The 19,109-nt window shown below is 39.8% G+C and overlaps 1 protein-coding gene across 1 annotated transcript in view; it reads right to left on the bottom strand.

Moving 5' to 3' along the window:
• Positions 1 to 378: 378 nt before the first annotated feature.
• Positions 379 to 19,109, bottom strand: part of LOC140191809 (uncharacterized) — a 41,699-nt gene continuing 22,968 nt past the window's right edge. Inside the window, exons 7-15 of the mRNA XM_072249594.1 lie at positions 17,626 to 17,716; positions 16,105 to 16,232; positions 14,141 to 14,228; positions 12,182 to 12,303; positions 5,177 to 5,272; positions 4,641 to 4,787; positions 3,611 to 4,064; positions 2,182 to 2,381; positions 379 to 1,680 (exon numbers count right to left, since the gene is read on the bottom strand). Of these exons, the coding sequence (XP_072105695.1) occupies positions 1,579 to 1,680; positions 2,182 to 2,381; positions 3,611 to 4,064; positions 4,641 to 4,787; positions 5,177 to 5,272; positions 12,182 to 12,303; positions 14,141 to 14,228; positions 16,105 to 16,232; positions 17,626 to 17,716 (1,428 nt within the window). The 3' untranslated portion in view covers positions 379 to 1,578. The remainder of the gene's footprint in view (positions 1,681 to 2,181; positions 2,382 to 3,610; positions 4,065 to 4,640; positions 4,788 to 5,176; positions 5,273 to 12,181; positions 12,304 to 14,140; positions 14,229 to 16,104; positions 16,233 to 17,625; positions 17,717 to 19,109) is intronic.

The following is a 19,109-nucleotide window of genomic DNA, read 5'->3' as shown; positions in this document are numbered from 1 at the left end:
TAGATTGTCTTAGCACTGTCAAAATGAGAAACACCATTAATTTTATGTTATGGAAATACATCATTAAATCCACTAAGGTGACATAGAGTCCTCCTTAATTGCGAGTTTAATCTCCAGCCAAACAGTATTATCTTTCCCCTGCTACCAGATTGAGAATGATAATAGAGAAAATGTGCATTGCCCACCTCAACTGTTGGTATTGCAATTGAGGCTGCTTAAGTCAGGAAAATCAGGAATCAAATCTAGGCCCTACAAATGATCATTTCTGGGTAATTATTTTCCTCAAACAGTAAATAGACACCGCTGTAAGGAAGAGTCAAAAGGAAAAGACAAGATTGGAATGGTTTAGAAATCATTTAAAACTCAAAATAGTCAAGTGAAAATTTATTTTAACTTTCAAAACTGCATAAATTACAAGACAAAAGAACTTAACTTGTGCCCAAATACAACAGATATAGTCAAGATTTAAGCATATATTGGTTATAAAGTGTAAACAATAGTTTTACTGACATTCAGGGCACCAAGCCACTGGCTCATCAGTAACTAGTTAATAAGAATTTTGTCAGAAATATTAAAACTCAACCCTGGCACACAAAAGCTCCACTCAATGGGGAAGTGTGCAAAGATAACATCTGAATAGTATAATGCCATACTTACATATTAAGTACAAGTCAGTATGATGCTGAGTAGTTTTCACACACACCAAATGATGGAGGAGACTGAGGATGGATGTTGTATTTTTAAATTTGCAAACATATTTTGGTGGTGTCGCAAGATTTTGGCTACCTTCACTGTTGAACACTCCTGGTTGAATCTGAATCAAATGAGTCACTGGATTTGGGAAACTACTTTTAAACAGGTTATTTTACACTTGGCTAACAATTCAGTTTAAACTGGATACATTACTGCACCATGGCATTGTTAGAAAATAAACTGTTGTCCTTGTACTTAAGAAGCAGTCATATGAACCAATATGACTGCTCTGCATTCTCTAGTTTAAATAGGCATTGCATTCCCTTAACTTTGTGGCAGTCGTCAAGCTCCTGCAATCAGTTTATAGGGATATTTCAGTTAACTGGTGTAACTCAAGGTTGTGAAACTGCAGGAGTCCTTTAATAATAAAACTGGTAGCTCCAAAAGGATTGTAGTTGCATGCATCATAATGTCTTGTTCATATCAGAGATTACAGGAAACACACCACAACTTATTAATCAAGTGGTCACAGTGTGTTAGTGTATTGTCAGGTACACTGAAATTTAGACAATTTCCACATTGCTGAAAGACGTTGTTTACAATAGTAGGTAGAAGTGTTACGTTGCCCGGATGCTTGTGCGAATCAGGCAGTGTATTGAATTGATTAATCACTAAGTGCTTACTTGTACAAATGAGACAGCATATGTAGAGAAAGATTTATGTAAATAAAGTATGGTCTTTGTGTTTTAGTGTGGAACACTGAAAATTGCTCTCCAACTGGCAATGTAACCAAAGTTCAAAGGGCATCATTTTACTGCAATTAAACTTGTTTCCTCACTGGAATTAGAACAATAAAACAGAAAATTTCAAACTTCATAAATGCATCTACAGGGCAGGGCTTCCTTGCTCCTCCTGAACAGACAGTAGACATTCCTTGACAGACTCCTGGCTGGTTATGCGGGGAGGTAGCTCAATTGGGACAAAGTGCTGTGAAGCAGAAATATATATAAAAAAATTACAATCCAAGATTTAGAAGCTTCTAGGCTGAATTTCAGGGTTGCAAATTTGTAAAGTTACAAACCAAAAAAATGGAAAGCAGCTGCTTCCCACAGTTACAATTTCATTACATCTGGGTTCAAGTAATGGAAACTTCTGCAAAGTTCTCTAAAATTTAAAGATGAAATGCAATTAAAGTGGTGGCAATGTGCTTACTTCATGCAAATTGGCTTCAGCCAATTTGAAGATTAACTTGGAGTCTGACTTTTGAGTGTCTTCCCTACGATTTGCACCTCACTTTGTGTAAGCCATGCATTGCTTCATTGTTTACATGTATTTAGGTCGATTTGTAATGTTGTTGTATACAAGCAGGCCACTAATCTAGATCTAGCATGTTGTAAACCATGAATGGGTCAAGGAATATTGACCCATTTCTTTCCTTACACTGGGGATAGGACAATATTTTTTTTTTTGGTTGCCAGTATTACTCACCATAACTTCTTGCTGCTCAAGTATTTTGGCCACAGGGTTGGTGCAGCTTCTTTCTTTCCTCCCATCAAGTGACAGATTGACATGAGGAAAATAGCAGGCAACCTCTTCATCCAAAAGAGCCTCCTGAAAATGCTTCCGGCACCCAGAATGGATCTCACCAAACCTCTGTTTCATGTCAGTCAAGTACAGGCTACTTCTCTCTGAAGGTCAGAATGGACAGGTTTTAAAATTCACAGTGCAGCTTCAGTAGTACTCTACTGGAGTCTTTTGGGTACAATATATCCAAGTCAAACATAATTTACTCTCTCCAAGAGTTCTCTAATCAACACTTGCCTTTATGCTTTCCAAAAGTGGAATGAGTAACTATTTCTAAATTGCATTCAACAGGCTTCACAATTCACAAGTATGGGATTAAACAACAGTTATTCATTGATTCACGATCAGGGTAGAAGGTGGAAGTGTTACGGGTTGGAAACTCCACTCCAGGACTCAACCTAGGCCAACACTGGGTGTATTTTAGCTATTCCTCTTCTGTTACACATTGTGCCAAATCACCACTGTATACATAAGTCTTTCATTGATGTATTTTCAGACATGGACAATGACATACAATAAAATGCTATACAAGTGCCAGACCTTTCTTTTCTAAAAGAAAGTTTTTTTCCCTGTACTGTATTAATTCCAGTCACCTGCAGGGATTTATTTATTTATTTATTTATTTTATACTCCTCCTGTGCTGAGAATGACTATCCCTAATTTTTGCTGTATGCTTTTAATTCAGTGATCAAACAAAGATTCAAATCACATAGAGGTGCCGTGCATTTTAGTTCAAATTGGAGATTGTAAATCCTGGCAAAATGATGGATTTTACAGAGTGATTTATTCAATACCATGTAGAACTCAAAGTCATTTTGCAATTCTAATAGTTATTCACAGAATTGAAACATTCTCACTAGCTTTATAACCAACTAATAAATAAAAGGACGGAGTTTTAACAGCACAAGCCATTTCATTTAAATTCTAATTTTAAAAGGATATGGAAGGCTGGTGTAGAAAGAAAAGGGGAATAGATCTAATCAATGAAGGCACATAAGGCCATAAATAAGGAGGCCGCTGTCTATCTTAACGCCATAGCAATTCCCATCCTCTCAATATATCAGAATATTGCTTCAGACACCCATCCTTCTAAAAAAGTGTCACAATATAAATAAACAAAGATAGGCAGCCAGTTGGATGTTGACCTGGAGCCATACAGGCGTGTGCCAATCTGAAAATTTAACAATGGAAATTAACCTTAATTAACAGTAATTACCATTCTGTGGTTTTTACAAAGGGACATGCCAGATTGAACATAGCTACACTTCTGGAGAAGATTCCACTTTAATAGAACCGTAAAACAGTTCTGCACCTTAACATACAAGTAGCTCACCTGTGTTGCTACTACAGGAGGGAGGTTGGTGCTTCAATCCTTGGGCAGTTGGGAGCAAGTCTGCAGAGTTGTAGCTGACAGATGTGGGTAACGTGCCCATCACATTCAAAGGGTGTTCAGTAGAAGGAAGCAAGATCTCAGACTGCTGCTTGATAGTACAAAACTCACTTGCAGCTCCAGAAACAGCATTAATCTTTTCTGAGTCGTGCACCACTGTAGGTTTTTGACTGGAAGTCAGTTCTGTATTGCCAGATGGTGGAACACATCCTTCAGCTTCTTGCTGATTGGAGGCAGTGGCAATGGGACTAGGTTTCAAGATGGCACCAGACAGTTTGGGACATCCTTCTGACAGGAAGGGTACACTTGCATCACAGCTGCTTTCTGCAAGTGTCTCTTCAATTATCTTCACCTCCTGAATCTCTTTCCGTAGAAGCTGAGCAAGGAGCTCAATTTTCTATAAAATCAAAAAATATCATAACAGTGAGGGCTTGGAGAAAGTAGAACCAAGTGACACAGAAAATCAGTTCCCCTGCTCAGTAAACACATTGCTTTAAGACGCACACACAGTGAGAAGTAAAGATTAGAATTAGCAGCTGAAAACTGAGCAGCTTTTCAACCTGTACATTTGGCCAGAGAACAGTAGACAGGGAAGGAAGCTCAGTACATGAAAAAAAAAGATGGGGGGGGGGGGGGAGAGAGAGACGGAGAGAAAAAACAAAAAAAATCTCTCCCACTCAGAACTTTAAATTAAGCTAACAAATGCAATGGTAGAATAAATTAGACTAATTTGCTGTTTTCATTTGTTCAAAGCTCTTTTTTTTAAAAAAAGAAAGGAGCAAGAATGTGGTAGGTTAAAAGGGGCTGAGTTTTGCCTCAAGTCTCCCACTAGTCCTGTCTCAATACAAAATTACTGGGGAAAGAAGAAAGTTAACAAAGTACTTATAATACCCAAGGGATGCCAAGTCAACATCACTGGTAGCAATATTTTTAATCAGGTTTAAATTATGTCATTAAACACTGGTTCTTGTACCTTCAGCTTTTCCAGCTTTAGGTCCACAAGTGCTGGACTCTCCTGAGACTTTGGTCCTTCTAGTTCTTGCTTCAGGCTTGGTGTCTCTGGTACTTTCTCTTTATTTCCATCCTCAGGATCATTGAAAAGACAAATTACTATCTGATCCTAAAGTAGAGAAATGACAAATCTATTATACAGTGCAAAATCATCACACTAATTCTCTGAAAAGATGAACCTCTGTCTATTGAAAAATAAATTATCAACATGATCGCACATCTAGTTTGAAGTGATTATTTAGTTCAATATTTAACCATATCATTTAACAACTTTGCACCTTGAAGGGGAGAGCTTACAATGGTGCTTTACAGAGGGAGAGAAAAAAAGATGGGTGCAAGCCACAATGCTAGTATTATGATGGGTAACTGAAAGATTGGTAAAAAAAAAAAAAAAAAATGTTCAGAACAACTGTTTCAAACGACAACTCTCCTCCCACACCTCCACCGAGTTATAATATGGTACATCGTTGAATTGAAATCTAGGTATCAGTCACTTGCCATTGGATCCTTTTCATTGTCTGATGCAGTCCTGTTAGTATCCTTGCCTTTAACAGAGCGAACATCTGACCATTTCACATATTTGTAATTTGCAACCTGTAAGAATGAAATGGAGCTATGTTAACAAAAGATTTGTATTACATTTCTCAATGCCTATGAATGAAAGTGTAACTAGAAATTCGAGATCTCAAATTCTCAATCCATTCTTACAAGAAAAGGAAGCATGCATAAAGATCAGGTAGCGAGAATTGTAAAATAAGATCTATTGGTATATGAACTGAAATTGGAACTTGCCAATCATGCCATTAAATGAGAAATCATTCTGAGAAATGAGAAATAAGAAGAGGAGCAATAACTTTAAACCAACAAATGGCCACTTTTAAAGATCTGATGACAAATGAAGTACACATGTAAGAATTCTTTATTAAATCGATGAGACCCCATTGTCACTAAATGCCCACTAATTCAGTGGGCATACTAAAGAGGGAAAATTATGCTCTCATTTTAATTAACACAGATGTCAAATGACCATAAAGCCATGAGACATAGGAGCAAAATTAGGCTATTCGGCCCATGAGTCTTCTCCACCATTTCATCTTGGCTGATCTATTTTCCTTCTCAACCCTATTCTCCTGCCTTCTCCCTGGAACCTTTCACACCCTGACTAATCAAGAATCTATCAGCCTCTGCCCTAAATGCACCCAATAACCTGGCCTCCAGTCGCCTGTGACAATGAATTCCATGATTTATTACCTTTTTGGCTAAAGAAATTCCTCCTCATCTCCATTCTAAATGGACATCCCTCTATTCTGAGGCTGTGCCCCCTGGACCTAGACTCCCCCATTATAGGAAACATTCTCTCCACATCCACTCTATCTAGGCCTTTCAACATTTGAAAGGTTTCAATAAGATCCCCCCCTCATTCTTTCACATTCTAGCGTTTAAAGACCCAGAGCATCAAATGCTTCTCATATGAAAACCCTTTCATTCCTGGAATCATTTTCACAAACCTCCTCTGAACCCTCTCAATGTCAGCACATCCTTTCTGCTCACAATACTCCAAGCGAGGCCTTACCAGTGCCTTAAAAAGCCTCAGAATTACATTCTTGCTTTTATATTTTAGTCCTCTCAAAATGAATGCATTTGCCTTTCTCACCAAAGACTCAACCTACAAATTAACCTTTAGGGAATCATGCACGAGGACAAGTCCCTTTGCACCTCAGATTTTTGAATTTTCTCCTCATTCTGAAAATAGTCAATAATTTTATTCCTTTTACCAAAATGCATGACCATACACCTCCTGACACTGTATTCCATCTGCCACTTCTTTGCCCATTCTCCTAACCTTTCCAAGTCCTTCTGTAGCCTCTCTGCTCCTTCAACACTACTTGCCTCTCCACCTATCTTTGTACTGTCCGCAAACTTGGCCACAAAGCCATCAATTCTGTCACTAAAATCATTGACATATAATGTAAAAAGCAGTCCCAACACTGACCCTGTGGAATAATTCTAACAGATTGGTCAGGCAAAACATCCCCATTAGAAAACCATGCTGACTTTGGCCTATTTTATTATGTGCCTCCAAATACTCCGAAAACACATTGAATTTAAATGAATTGACTTTATTTCTTCCATCCTTCACATACACGGGGAGTAAAAATCTTTTATGTTATGTTTCCGTCTAAATGTGCAACTTATAGTAATTCATAATAAATAGTATGTACAACAGAACAGTCAATATAGCATAGAAATACAATGTATCAGTGTGAATTAATCAGTCTGATGGCCTGATGGAAAAAGCTTCTCCTGGAGCCTGTTGGTCCTGGCTTTTATGCTGTGGTACCGTTTCCTGGATGGTAGCAGCTGGAACAGTTTGTGGTTGGGGTGACTCGGGACCCTAATGATCCTTCGAGCCCTTTTTACACATCTGTCTTTGTAAATGTCCTGAATAGTGGGAAGTTCACGTCTAGAGATGGGCTGGGCACCACTCTCTGCAGAATCCTGTGATTCAGGGAAGTACAGTTCCCATACCAGGCAGTCATGCAGCCAGTCAGGATGCTCTCAATTGTGCCCCTGTAGAAAGTCCTTAGGATTTGGGGGCCCACACCAAACTTCCTCAACCGTCTGAGGTGAAAGAGGCGCTGTTGTGCCTTTTTCACCACACAGCCAGTATGTACAGACCACGTGAGATCCTTTTGGTAATGTGCATGCTGAGGAACTTAAAGCTGTTCACCCTCTCAACCCCAGATCCATTGATGTCAATAGGGGTTAGCCTGTCTCCATTCCTCCTGTAATCCACAACCAGCTCCTTTGTTTTTGCAACACTGGGGGAGAGGTCGTTTTCTTGACACCACTGTGTCAGGGTGATGACTTCTCTGTAGGCTTCCTCGTTATTATTTGAGACAAGACCTATCAATGTAGTATCATCAGCAAATTTAATTAACAGATTGGAGCTGTGGGTGGCGACATAGTCATGGGTATACAGGGAGTAAATGAGGGGTTCAGCACACAGCCCTGAGGGGCTCCTGTGTTGAGTATCAGAGCGACAGAGATGAGGGAGCCCACTCTTACCACCTGCCAGCGATCTGACAGGAAGTCCAGGATCCAGATGCACAGAGCAAGGTGAATGCAGAGGTCTCTGAGCTTCTTGTTGAGCCTGGAGGGAATTATGGTGTGGAAAACTGAACTGTAGTCCAAGAACAGCATTCTCACATAAGCATCCTTCTTCTCCAGATGTGCAAGGACGGTGTGTAGAACTGTGGCTATTGTGCTATCTGTCGAGGCTATTGAGTCATCTGTTATCAGTTGTGTTGGTAAGTGAATTGCTAGAGACTTAACAATCGACTTCAACATCTTTCCAACCACTGAGGTCAGGCTAACTGGTCTAAAATTTCCTTTCTTCTGCCTCCCTCCCTTCTTGAAAAGTGAAGTGACATTTGCAATTTTCCAGTCCTCTGGAACTATGCCATAATCTATTTATTCTTTAAAGATCATTACTAATGCCTCCACAATCTTTTCAGCTACCTCTTTCAGAACCCCAGGGTGGAGTCCATCTGGTCCGGGTGACTTATCTACCTTCAGACCTTTCAGCTTCCCAAGTACCTTCTCAGTAGTAATAGCAACAACACTCACCTGCCCCCTGACACTCAAACTTCTGGCATACTGCTAGTATCTTCCACAGTGAAGACTGATGCAAAATACTTATTCAGTTCATCCACCATTCCCTTGTCCCCATTACTACTTCTCCAGCGTCATTATCCAGTGGTCTAACATTTCACCTTTTTCTTTTACTCTTTATATAATCTAAAGAAACTTTTGGTATCCTCTTTGATAGTACTGACTAGCTTACCTTTGTATTTCATCTTCCCCACTCCCCATACGGCTTTTTTATTGCCTTCTGTTGGTTTTTAGGATTTTCCCAATCCCCTAACTTCCCCACTATGCTTTGCTCTATTACATACTCTCCCTTTTGCTTTTATGTTGGCTTTATGTTGTCAGCCAGGTTGCATCATCCTGTTGTTAGAATACTACTGCACTACTTTTTTGGGATGCATCTTTCCTGCACCTTCTGAATTGCTCTTAAAAATTGCTCTGCTGTCATCCCTGTTAATGTCCCTTTCCAATTAACTTTGGCCAGCTCCTCTCTCATGCCTCTGTAATTCCCTTTATGCCATTGTAATACTGATACATCTGACTTTACCTCCTCCATCTCAAACTGCAGGGTGAATTCTATCATATTATGATCATTGTTCCCTGTAGGGGTTCCTTTACCTTAATTAACCTCCCTAATCAAATCTGATTAATTACAAAATACCCAATCCAGAACAGCTGATTTCCTAGTGGGCTCAAACACAAGCTGCTGTAAAAGCCAACTTATAGGCATTCTACAAATTCTCTCTCTTGGGACCCAAAATCAGCACCAACCTGATTTTTCCAATCTACCTACATATTGAAATTCCCTATGACTATCATAACATTGCCCTTTTGTCATGCGTTTTCTGTCACCTGTTGTAATTTGTAGCCCACATCCTGGCTGCTGTTCAGAGGTTTGTATACAACTCCCACCAGAATCTTTTTACCCTTGCAATTTCTTAACTCTACCCACAAGAGTTCTACATCTTCAAATCCTATGCCAACCTCTTGAAGGATTTGATTTCATTTTTTACCATTAGAGTTTCACCACCACCTCTGCGTACCTGCCTGTTCTTTCAATACAATGTATATCCTTGGATGTTAAGTTCCAAACTATAATCTTCTTTTAGCCACGACTCAGTGATGCCCAGAACGTCATACCTGCCAATCTCTAACTGTACTACAATATCATCCACTTTATTCCTTATACTGTGTGCATTTAAATATAACACCTTCAGTCCTGTATCCATCACTCTTTCTGATTTTGTCCCCCTTTTTTACATTGCAACTCATCACATTGACTGCAATTTTTCCCTACCATCTGCCTGTCCTTCCTGACAGTCTCCCTACATACTGCATCTACTTGTATACCAACTGCCCCATCCTCAGCCTTATCACTCCAGTTCCCATCCCACTGTCAAATTACTTTAAACCCCCTACAACAGCTCTAGCAAACTTGCCTGCAAGGATATTGGTCCCCCTCGGGTTCATGCATAACCCATCCACAGGGGTACTCAGTACTGGCTGCTCATTTCCTTTCCCACTCCTGACAGTCACCCATTTTCCTGCCTCGTACAGCTTGGGGGTAATCACCTCCCTGTAGCTTCTATCTATCAACTCCTCAGTTTCCATTATGAGCTGAAGGTCATCGAGCTGCAGCTCCAGTTCCTTAACACGCTCTCTGAGGAGCTGCACCTCAGTGCACCTGGTGCGGATGTGGTTATCCGGGAAGCTGAAGGTCTCCCAGAATTCCCACGTCTCACACAAAGACCACAACACAACCCCGGAGCCATCCTTATGGCACTAAATACGCACTAACAGACAAAACATGCCATACAAAGTACAGTAAACTCTTAATATGGCATTTTCAGGCTCGAGTGGTGCCGGACCAGCAGATCTTCTGGATTTTTGGATGCTACTTTATTAATAGTTCAATACAATTTTAATTTTAAAAAAATTTACAAGTAACACTTCAGTGAACCCTGCAAATGGAAGAGCAACTAACATAACCAGGTGAGATAGCGTGTGTGGGGGAACTGGCACCCAAGTTGTAATTGCAAGTGTCTTCTGGTGTGCCAGATGCCGAATTGTCATCCTTTCTGAATGGCAGGATTGTGGATTATCGGAGTTTTACAGCAGAACACGACCTTCTATTTTATCTCAAACAGATTCCTTTTATCATTCTTCAATCACCATTTTTAAGGATTTCAAATGCTTGCTGCTGTATTGTTCTATACTTCTGGTATCACACCTAATACCATACAGTGCAATTCACAGCAGGATGGTCACTATTTAGGGGCTATGGGCAGGTAGGTTAGGAATATTAAAAAACAGATTGAATGAGTATGGATACAATAATATGATCTGCTCCTTCCCCTGGAGTATCAAGCAACTTAGAAAGCTTGCAAGTAACCAACACTAGGGTAAGAGGCAAGGGTAGATTATTTTCAACGTCAATTTCAATTGAGAGGTACAAAACATGCACATCATATCCTTGAAGTTACACATTAATTTTCAGGCTCAGTCCCAATGAGTAAGTTAATAATCAAAGAGGAAGTAGCTAATAATTTAGGAAAGCTCAATACATTCAACAAATTTGCTCAAAATCTTTGAGGATGTAACATGGAGGTTTCGAGGGGAACCTGTGGTTTCCAAAAAGCTTTTGACAAGGTGTCACTTAAGATGCTGGTGCATAAGTTAAAAGCCCGGTGAAGGAAGAAGCATGTTAGAATGAACTGAAAGGTGGCAGTCTCATAGAAAACAGTCAGAATAACTGGGTCCTATTCAGACTGGAAGGAGGTAACTAGCAGCGTACTGCAGGGATCAGATTCTGGCCCACAATTGTTCACCATTTACAATATTCACCTGGAGGAAGGAACAGTATGCAAAATTTCCAAATTTGCCAATGATATGAAAATAAGTGGAAGTGCACATTGTGATGAGGACATTGTGACTCTGCAACGGATATAGATGGATTGAGTGACTGGGGAAAAGACTGGCAAATGAAGTTTAATGTGGGGAAGAGCGAGATTGTGCATCTTGGTAAGGGAAATCGAAAGGCTAATTATGTACGGAAAGAGACTAAAAGTGGGTGAAGTTCACAAGGATCTAGGTGTTCTAGTGTATCAATCACAAACATTTAGAGGGCAGGTCTAACAAGTAGTTAAGGAAAAAAAATGGCATTTTGAGCTTCATTGCCAAGGAATTAGAGCTTTAAAAATAGGGAGGTTTTGTTAGAATTGTACAGGATGTTGGTGAGAACACACTTGGAATATTGTGCAGTTTTGATCCCCTTGCCCCAGGAAAAAAACTAAACAGTAACACTGGAGACAGTCCAAAGGAGAACTCACCAGGCTAATTCCTGGGATAAAAAGATTATCCCATCAAGAGAGACCAAATACTTTGGGCTGGTGTTCCTAAGAGTTTAGAAGAAGGAAAAGTGTCCTTATTCAAACATACAAAACTCTAAGGGGGCAGGACAGGGTTGATGTTGGGATGTTTTCATTAGTGGGAGAGTCTCAAACAAAAGGACACAACTACAAGATAAAGGGACGACCAAGTAAAACTGAGGTGTGCAGGAACCTCTTACAAAGGGTGGTAAATCTCTGGAACTAAGGTGGATAAATATTTGATACATCATGTAATAGAAGGGTGTGGAGAACTAGCACAGAGCGGAGGCCAGTGTAGATCAGCTATGATCATATTGAATGGTGGACAGGCTTATTCCTGCTCCTATTTCTGTGTGTGCTAACTTCCACAACAAGCACTTTTCTCAGTTATTATTTTCTTGCACCATGTCTTACTACCTTGTTATTTTCATTTTGAGGAAACCAATTAACAACCAGTTAAAACCAAACCCCAACGTATACTGACCACACTGGAGGGGGGAGCAGGTGTGTGGCTCAATTGCCATAGCTTTTCAGATGGAGTGCGAGTACTGCTCGAGGGATAGTTAGATGGCCGTGACGCATCTTCAGGTGATTGCATGCCCAGAGCTGAAAGAGAAGTTTTCATACTGTTAGCATCACCATTGCCTTGCAAAACAAGAGTGACAATACAAAAAGGCAGCACAATGTTTTGCCTTGGTTGACAGTTTTAAACTAACATAAAGGACAATGATATCTCTAACTAATCAATTATCTTTGGTGAACACACTGAACAATCTCAGTCAAAGCCAACTCCACTTCTGTATTTATTTGCTATGAGTTTCACTGTTGAATTGAATTAATTTGAATTGACTATTACTTTCATCCTTCATATACATGAGTAAAAATCTTTACGTTACATCTCTGTCTAAATATGCAATGTGTGATTTATAGTAATTTATAATAAATAGTATGTACAACATGACAGTCAATATAACATAGAAATGCAGTTGTGTCAGCATTAATTAATCAGTCTGACGGCCTGGTGGAAGAAGCTGTCCCGGAGCCTGTTGGTCCTGGCTTTTATGCTACAGTACCGTTTCCTGGATGGTAGCAGCAGGAACAGTTTGTGGTTGGGGTGACTTGGGTCCCCAATGATCATTCGGGCCCTTTTTACACACCTGTCTTGAATCATGGGAAGTTCACATCTACAGATGTGCTGGGTTGTCCGCACCACTCTCTGCAGAATCCTGCGATTAAGGGAGGTACAGCTCCCATACCAGGCAGTGATGCAGCCAGTCAGGATGCTCTCAATTGTGCCCTGGAGAAAGTTCTTAGGATCTGGAGGCCCATACGAAACTTCTTCAGCCGTCTGAGGTGAAAGAGGTGGCGTTGTGCCTTTTCACCACACAGCTGGTGTGTACAGACCACGAGGTCCTCGGAGATGTGGACGCCGAGGACCTTGAAGCTGCTTACTCTCTCAACCCCAGATCCATTGATGTCAGTAGGGGTTAGCCCGTCTCCATTCCTCCTGCAATGCACAACCAGCTCCTTTGTTTTTGCAACATTGAGGGAGAGGTTGTTTTCTTGACACCAGTGTCAGGATGATGACGATTTCTCTGTAGGCTGCCTCATTATTATAAAGCCCCAACCCTTGCTGTAAAGAAACTTCTCATACTCCATTTCAAATACATTTTAAATAAACCTAGCTCTCTGTCAGCACCTCTCGACTCTGTATTGCCTGATAGTTACATGCTGCTTGCTTGACCCCATTTTCTCTGCCACAAATGTCATCATGTAACCACTGGCTTTACTCTCACTTCCTGCCCTTTCTCTCAGGCTCAACACCCTTTGCAACCTTTGTCCAATTTGTTCCCAAGCCAAGATTCCACCTCTCAAAGATATTTTGTTTCTGCTCTCATCCATGCTTTTATTATCTTCAAACATAACTAGTGTAATGGGTTCCTGGCTCACTTTCAATAAGCTTCTTTTATCAATATTCAAAATGATTTTTAGGATGTCTAGTACACAGGACACCAGTTGAAACTGAACAATGCAGAACTTTTGCATACAAAGCTCCACTGCTGCATTCCAGCTTGCACCAACTCTCATGTGAGAGTTGATACTTTGAACCTTTGTGTATTTTTCAAATAGTTGCATTACCAATGTATAACCAGAAGACATGGATTCAACCATCGTTTACTGAGCAATTGTGGGCAAATAAAATGAAAAAGAAACCAGCACTGGCCTGATCACTTGGCTCCTGATATTCAGATTAGAACAGCTCGTGGGTCAGATCGGTTGTCCTGCCTAGTTGCTGTTAAAATGCTGCTTGTGGAAGCTTGATACACACAAATTGTCTGCTATATATCTCAATGTCAAAACAGTGACTAGACTTTATCATGAAGTACTCTGGGACATCTCAAAGTTGAGCAACCTATTAAGACACACAGTTTTTTTCACCTACTTCTGGTATTTGGTTTCAAAGTACAGGAAGCTCCAGCAGAAATCAACATGGGAGTGGCACAGCTAGAAGACTCACTAGCTCCTTCCATCTGAGGAGAGGTGAAGAAAGTGTTACGCAGTTCTTAGATCATGGAAGTGGATTGAAAGGGATGAGGAAACAAAGGCCACATTATGAAACTGGACAATTTTAATGAGTAAAAGACTTACTGATCTTGCTGACATAGCTGAGATTAATATAAATTTATTTCTCCATTCTGAATTTTTTCTAACTTGGAATCCAATAATTGCAGGATGTCTAAATTAAAAGCTTATCCTTTGCTCAAACTGACACACTAGGTTGAAGTTGAAGGCAGAGTACAAGGTTAATGGTGGGATTCTTAGTAGCGTGAAGCCGATGTCCACAGATCCTTCAAAGCTGCCACGCAAATTGATAGGGTTGTTAAGGCGACGTATAATGTGCTGGCTTTCATTAGTCAGGATATTGAGCTGAACAGCTGTGAGGTAATGTTGCAGCTCTATAAAACTCTGGTTAAACCACACTTGGAGTATTGTGTTCAGTTTTTGGAAGGACATGGAAGCTTCAAAGACGATGCAGAGATTTACCAGGACACCTCCTGCATTAGAGAACATGTCTTATGAAGAAATAGCAAGCAGGACCTTTTCTCTTTGGAGTGAAGAAAGATGAGAGATGACTTGATAGATGTGTGCAAGATGATAAGAGGCATAGATAGAGTGGATATCCAGCACCTTTTACTCAGGGTGGAAATGGCTAATATGAGAAGGCACAATTTAAAGGTGTTTGGAGGAGAGTATGGGAGGGGGGGTGATGTTGAAGATAGAATTTAAAAAAACGTGTAAAATGTTAAAAAATAGTAACTGCATGGGACACACTGCCAGGGGTGGTGGTAGAGGCAGATACATTAGGAGGAATATAGTCACATGGATGAAAGAAAAATGGAGGGCTATGTGGGAGGGATGTTTTAGATTGGCTTTGGAGCTCAACACAACATTGTGGGCTGAAGGGGCTGTTCTGTACTGTACTGGTACCATCAAAGCCATCAAAGATCACAATAAAAGCACCGAAGATTGTAGCAAAAAAAAAAAAAAAATACTGGTGGAGGAACTCTGGAGCGAAATGGACAGTCACGTTTTGGGTTAAGACTGTTTATCTGGAACGAGATCAGAGGGGAGAACTGAATTGAAATTTGTCAGTTAAAGACATTGATAGATTATTGTTGATTATCATTGATAGAGTTTACAATAACTTTTACTTCCTAAATATTGTTTGAACATTTAAGACAATTGTATTCCACATTCTGAAATCTACACTCCATAGGTAGTCCCTGCAGTCTTTAGTTTCCACTTTGTATTAATGCTTTACAGCAGGTCAGTTTAGTTCTTCTGTATCCTAAAACAAATCAGAAACAGGAAGCCAGAAATCAATTTCCTCTTCACTTTGACTATTGTTGGGATACCTTGCAGTCATTATTTACCCCCACATAGCATCAGCCATAAAAGCTAAACAAATAGTCACTAGATGTAAAGAATGCAGAAAATCAAATTTTGAATTTAATTGATACAATCGACACATTAAGTTAGCAAGTAGGAAAACAAATATTGTGGTACAGATTTCTTCACCCCATAAAACACATCAAGAGGAGGTCAAGAAATTTGAATTTCTGAGGTAAATGTGCAAACTTGGTGGCTCAGTAGTATAGATAAGAGAGGAAATACTCTTTTCCATTAAACACATCCCCAGTAGTTGACCAGGATTGGGTCTAACAGGATAGCTACTTCCAATAAAGAACATTATCCTGTAATTAACTTGATCACGATATTCCCATATTTTGACAGCTGGGGCTGGAAGAAAGGAAGAAAATTAAAGAGATTTATAACTCACAAGAGCAAAAAATATCAAGTTGCTTAGTGCTGCTATCCATAGACATTTAAAAGACTTTTACAAACCAAGTTGGAGTCTGGGCCATTAGGTTTATATCTGGCTAATTTCTTTGATGATAAATGATGTCTACTGCTCATTGGGTTGTACAGTTTCAATGGTTGAAGAATTCTGTTTGGAGAACTTATTTCAGAAGCTGAAACAGAAAGTAAATGGAACGTTGTTAAATTGTTTTCATGATTAAAAAATGCACTGTCATGGTACTTTGTGAACATATTGAAATCTGCTGTTTCCTTAATCAGATCTTGAATAAAACCAAGTATACAGATGTGGAATAAAAATACAACAGCTCCATCAGTGAAAGTTGTGAAAGTTGCGGGGGGGGGGGTGTGGGGGGAAAAAGGAGTCTGCAGCAGAAGGTGATTCTATGTTATTGCCATTTGGAATTATCATCTGCAGTGAAGACAAAAAAATAAATGAAAATGTGAGGCTGGTGGCCTAATTTATAACTTGCCCAGTCACAAGATGAAAACACGCCTCTTTTTATAGGAATGGCATGTGGGTGGGGAAGGAAGGGGCTTCTGGAAGTACCCCAAAAAGAATAAAACAAACCTCTGTTCATCCGTCCATTAGGTACTTTGCCACTGTACATTTGATTCTGTAATCAAATCTGATACAATGACATCCAAGGATGTGAGAATGATCTAATGCAAATTATCCAACATCCAACTCTTCTCTGGCAGACTTGAGCACCTGGTTGGTCTCAAATTGCTTTCTCTCCCCACTAGCTGGATGCATTGCAGGAAGTAGGTAGCAATGGAATTAGAGTAACACTTGCATTTAGGACAATTACAGGTCCAGATTCCCTACTGGTGCATGGTTTTTCTGTTACACAGGTCTCCATACCCAGGCTGCTTACTGACCTGTAGCACCAGATTCCAAAATGTAGCATAACAAGTCCAATGTCAGTTTATCTTGCCAATATGGGTGTCATCAGTGGACTACAGTGCTAGCAACAGAAGGAGCAAGTGGAAAAAGATGTTCTACGCTAAACTCATTGACGTGGAAGTCATTCCTAGAATTAGGTTATAACATGGCAGTTCCAAAACTAAAAGCTGTATAGTTCTTGGTATCTCCTTTGCAATTATGGTTTAATGTGGAATAGCGGTTGAGTACTGTCTGTTTCTTGATTGCATCGGATAACAATGTCAAACTGAAATTGATAATTTTAGATGTAGTAACAGTACTTCCTGGAACAACAAAAGCTACGAAGAGAAATCTAGGTGATCTGCATGAACAGTAGAGCAGGACGTGATGGTATTATTAGCAATGCAAGGAAACAAATTAAAAATGCAAACTATGTTTTAAAAACATCATTGAGTTTGTTACACCAGTTTATTTCATTGCACAGGTGGACAAGTCTAGACTATGGACTAAATGAGAGAAGAAAGGATGAGGCTCTGGACAAAACCATGCATATATGGGATGAGAAAAGGGATGGAAAATCACTACCACAACTCTCTTCCCATTCCCTACATCCTGTATGAGGTTTTACATGTGGGTTAAAGCAATTATGAACAGCAGCTTACCCTTGGTATCCAGTTTAGCAATGCAGGAAGCACGGCCCGAGGAAAATGGAAGAGCAGGGCGATTACAAGGCATATATGATGATCTCCCCATCTGCAAGTAAAAATTAAACAAGGTTGAATAGGTTAGGCTTATTATCTTCTGGAATTCAGAGGAGCAAAATGAAACTTAATTGAAACACACAAAAGATCCTGTGGTGGATGTGGAGCATATGTTTCCTTTTTGGAGAACTTAGAACTCAGAGTCACTACTTCAAAATAAGTAGTCACCCACAAAGGCAGAAATGACAAGTTATTTTCCTTATGGAAGGTTGATGCCTTTGGAACTCTCTTCCTCAAAAGAGTGGTGGAAACAGTATTTGGATATTTTTAAGGGAATGGTAGATAGATACTGAATAAGGAGGGTGAAAAATTATTGGAGGTAGATGACCACACATAGTTGAGGCACCAATTGGATCAGCCACAATCTTATTAAGCAGCGAAACAGGCTTGATGGGCTGAGTGGCCTACCCCTGCTCCTACCTCCTGTTTGTATGACCCATATCTTAACCCAGGAACATCAAATCTATTTGCATTCTCAATCTGTACAACCTTACACATTACAAGACAAGATATTTCCCGCGGGATTCTTCAATTGTAGCTCACATTGCGAGGAATTGTCCATTCTTAGATTTGCACTTCAATATGCATTACTTTCCCTACACTGTGTTACAAACTTCAAAGACCAAGTCAGCACTTTTCAGATAATCTGAAGTTATGCTTACACAACTAAGGAAGTGGAATTGAGAACATCAATATTCCAATATTTTAGCCTCTGGAACAACATGTAAAAGAAGAGAACCCATTAGAATTTTTTTCTAATTTGAGCTGTGGTCACTGCCATCCAGACTCTGAAACCCCTTTTTTGGAAGCGCATCTCTTTCTTGAGCCTTTCAATATTAACAGCACATATTCAAGGAAAATACACAACTTTGAACAGTGTTGTGATTTATTTTGATATCTCTGCACAACAAAAGAATTATAATCCCATACACTGGTACATAACCTAAATTACCATTATTCACTAATCCCGCAAGATAATTAACAGACAATTTGACTGTAGGGGTCTACATGGCCAGGCAAAATGAAACACTTATCCTTCTGCTCACTCTCCAGAAGGATCGAACAATGTTGTTTATTTTACCGCTCCCTGATTAGGAGCATCAAAACAACTGGCAGAATCATAATTGCAACTTTGGTCAAGTAGGCACAGACCAAGAACAACATTTGGGATCTTTTGATCAGCAAGGTTTCTTCCTTACAACAAATTTGGTTACCAGAGCAACCCTCTAATTCTCTTGGGTAGAACCTTAGCTTGGCTCCACTGAATTTTTAATGATGAGGCCAACATTCATTATCTATCCAAATTGTCCTTGATAGCATAGTGGGAAACTACTTTCTTGAAATGCTGTGCTCCCATACCGTCATTGAGCAAGACATTCAAGGAT

Source organism: Mobula birostris, chromosome X (assembly GCF_030028105.1).
Source record: "Mobula birostris isolate sMobBir1 chromosome X, sMobBir1.hap1, whole genome shotgun sequence".
In the NCBI taxonomy this organism is placed as follows: domain Eukaryota; kingdom Metazoa; phylum Chordata; class Chondrichthyes; order Myliobatiformes; family Myliobatidae; genus Mobula; species Mobula birostris.
The sequence above is the reverse complement of the archived record's forward strand: the minus strand, read 5'-3'. Positions and strand labels throughout refer to the sequence as shown.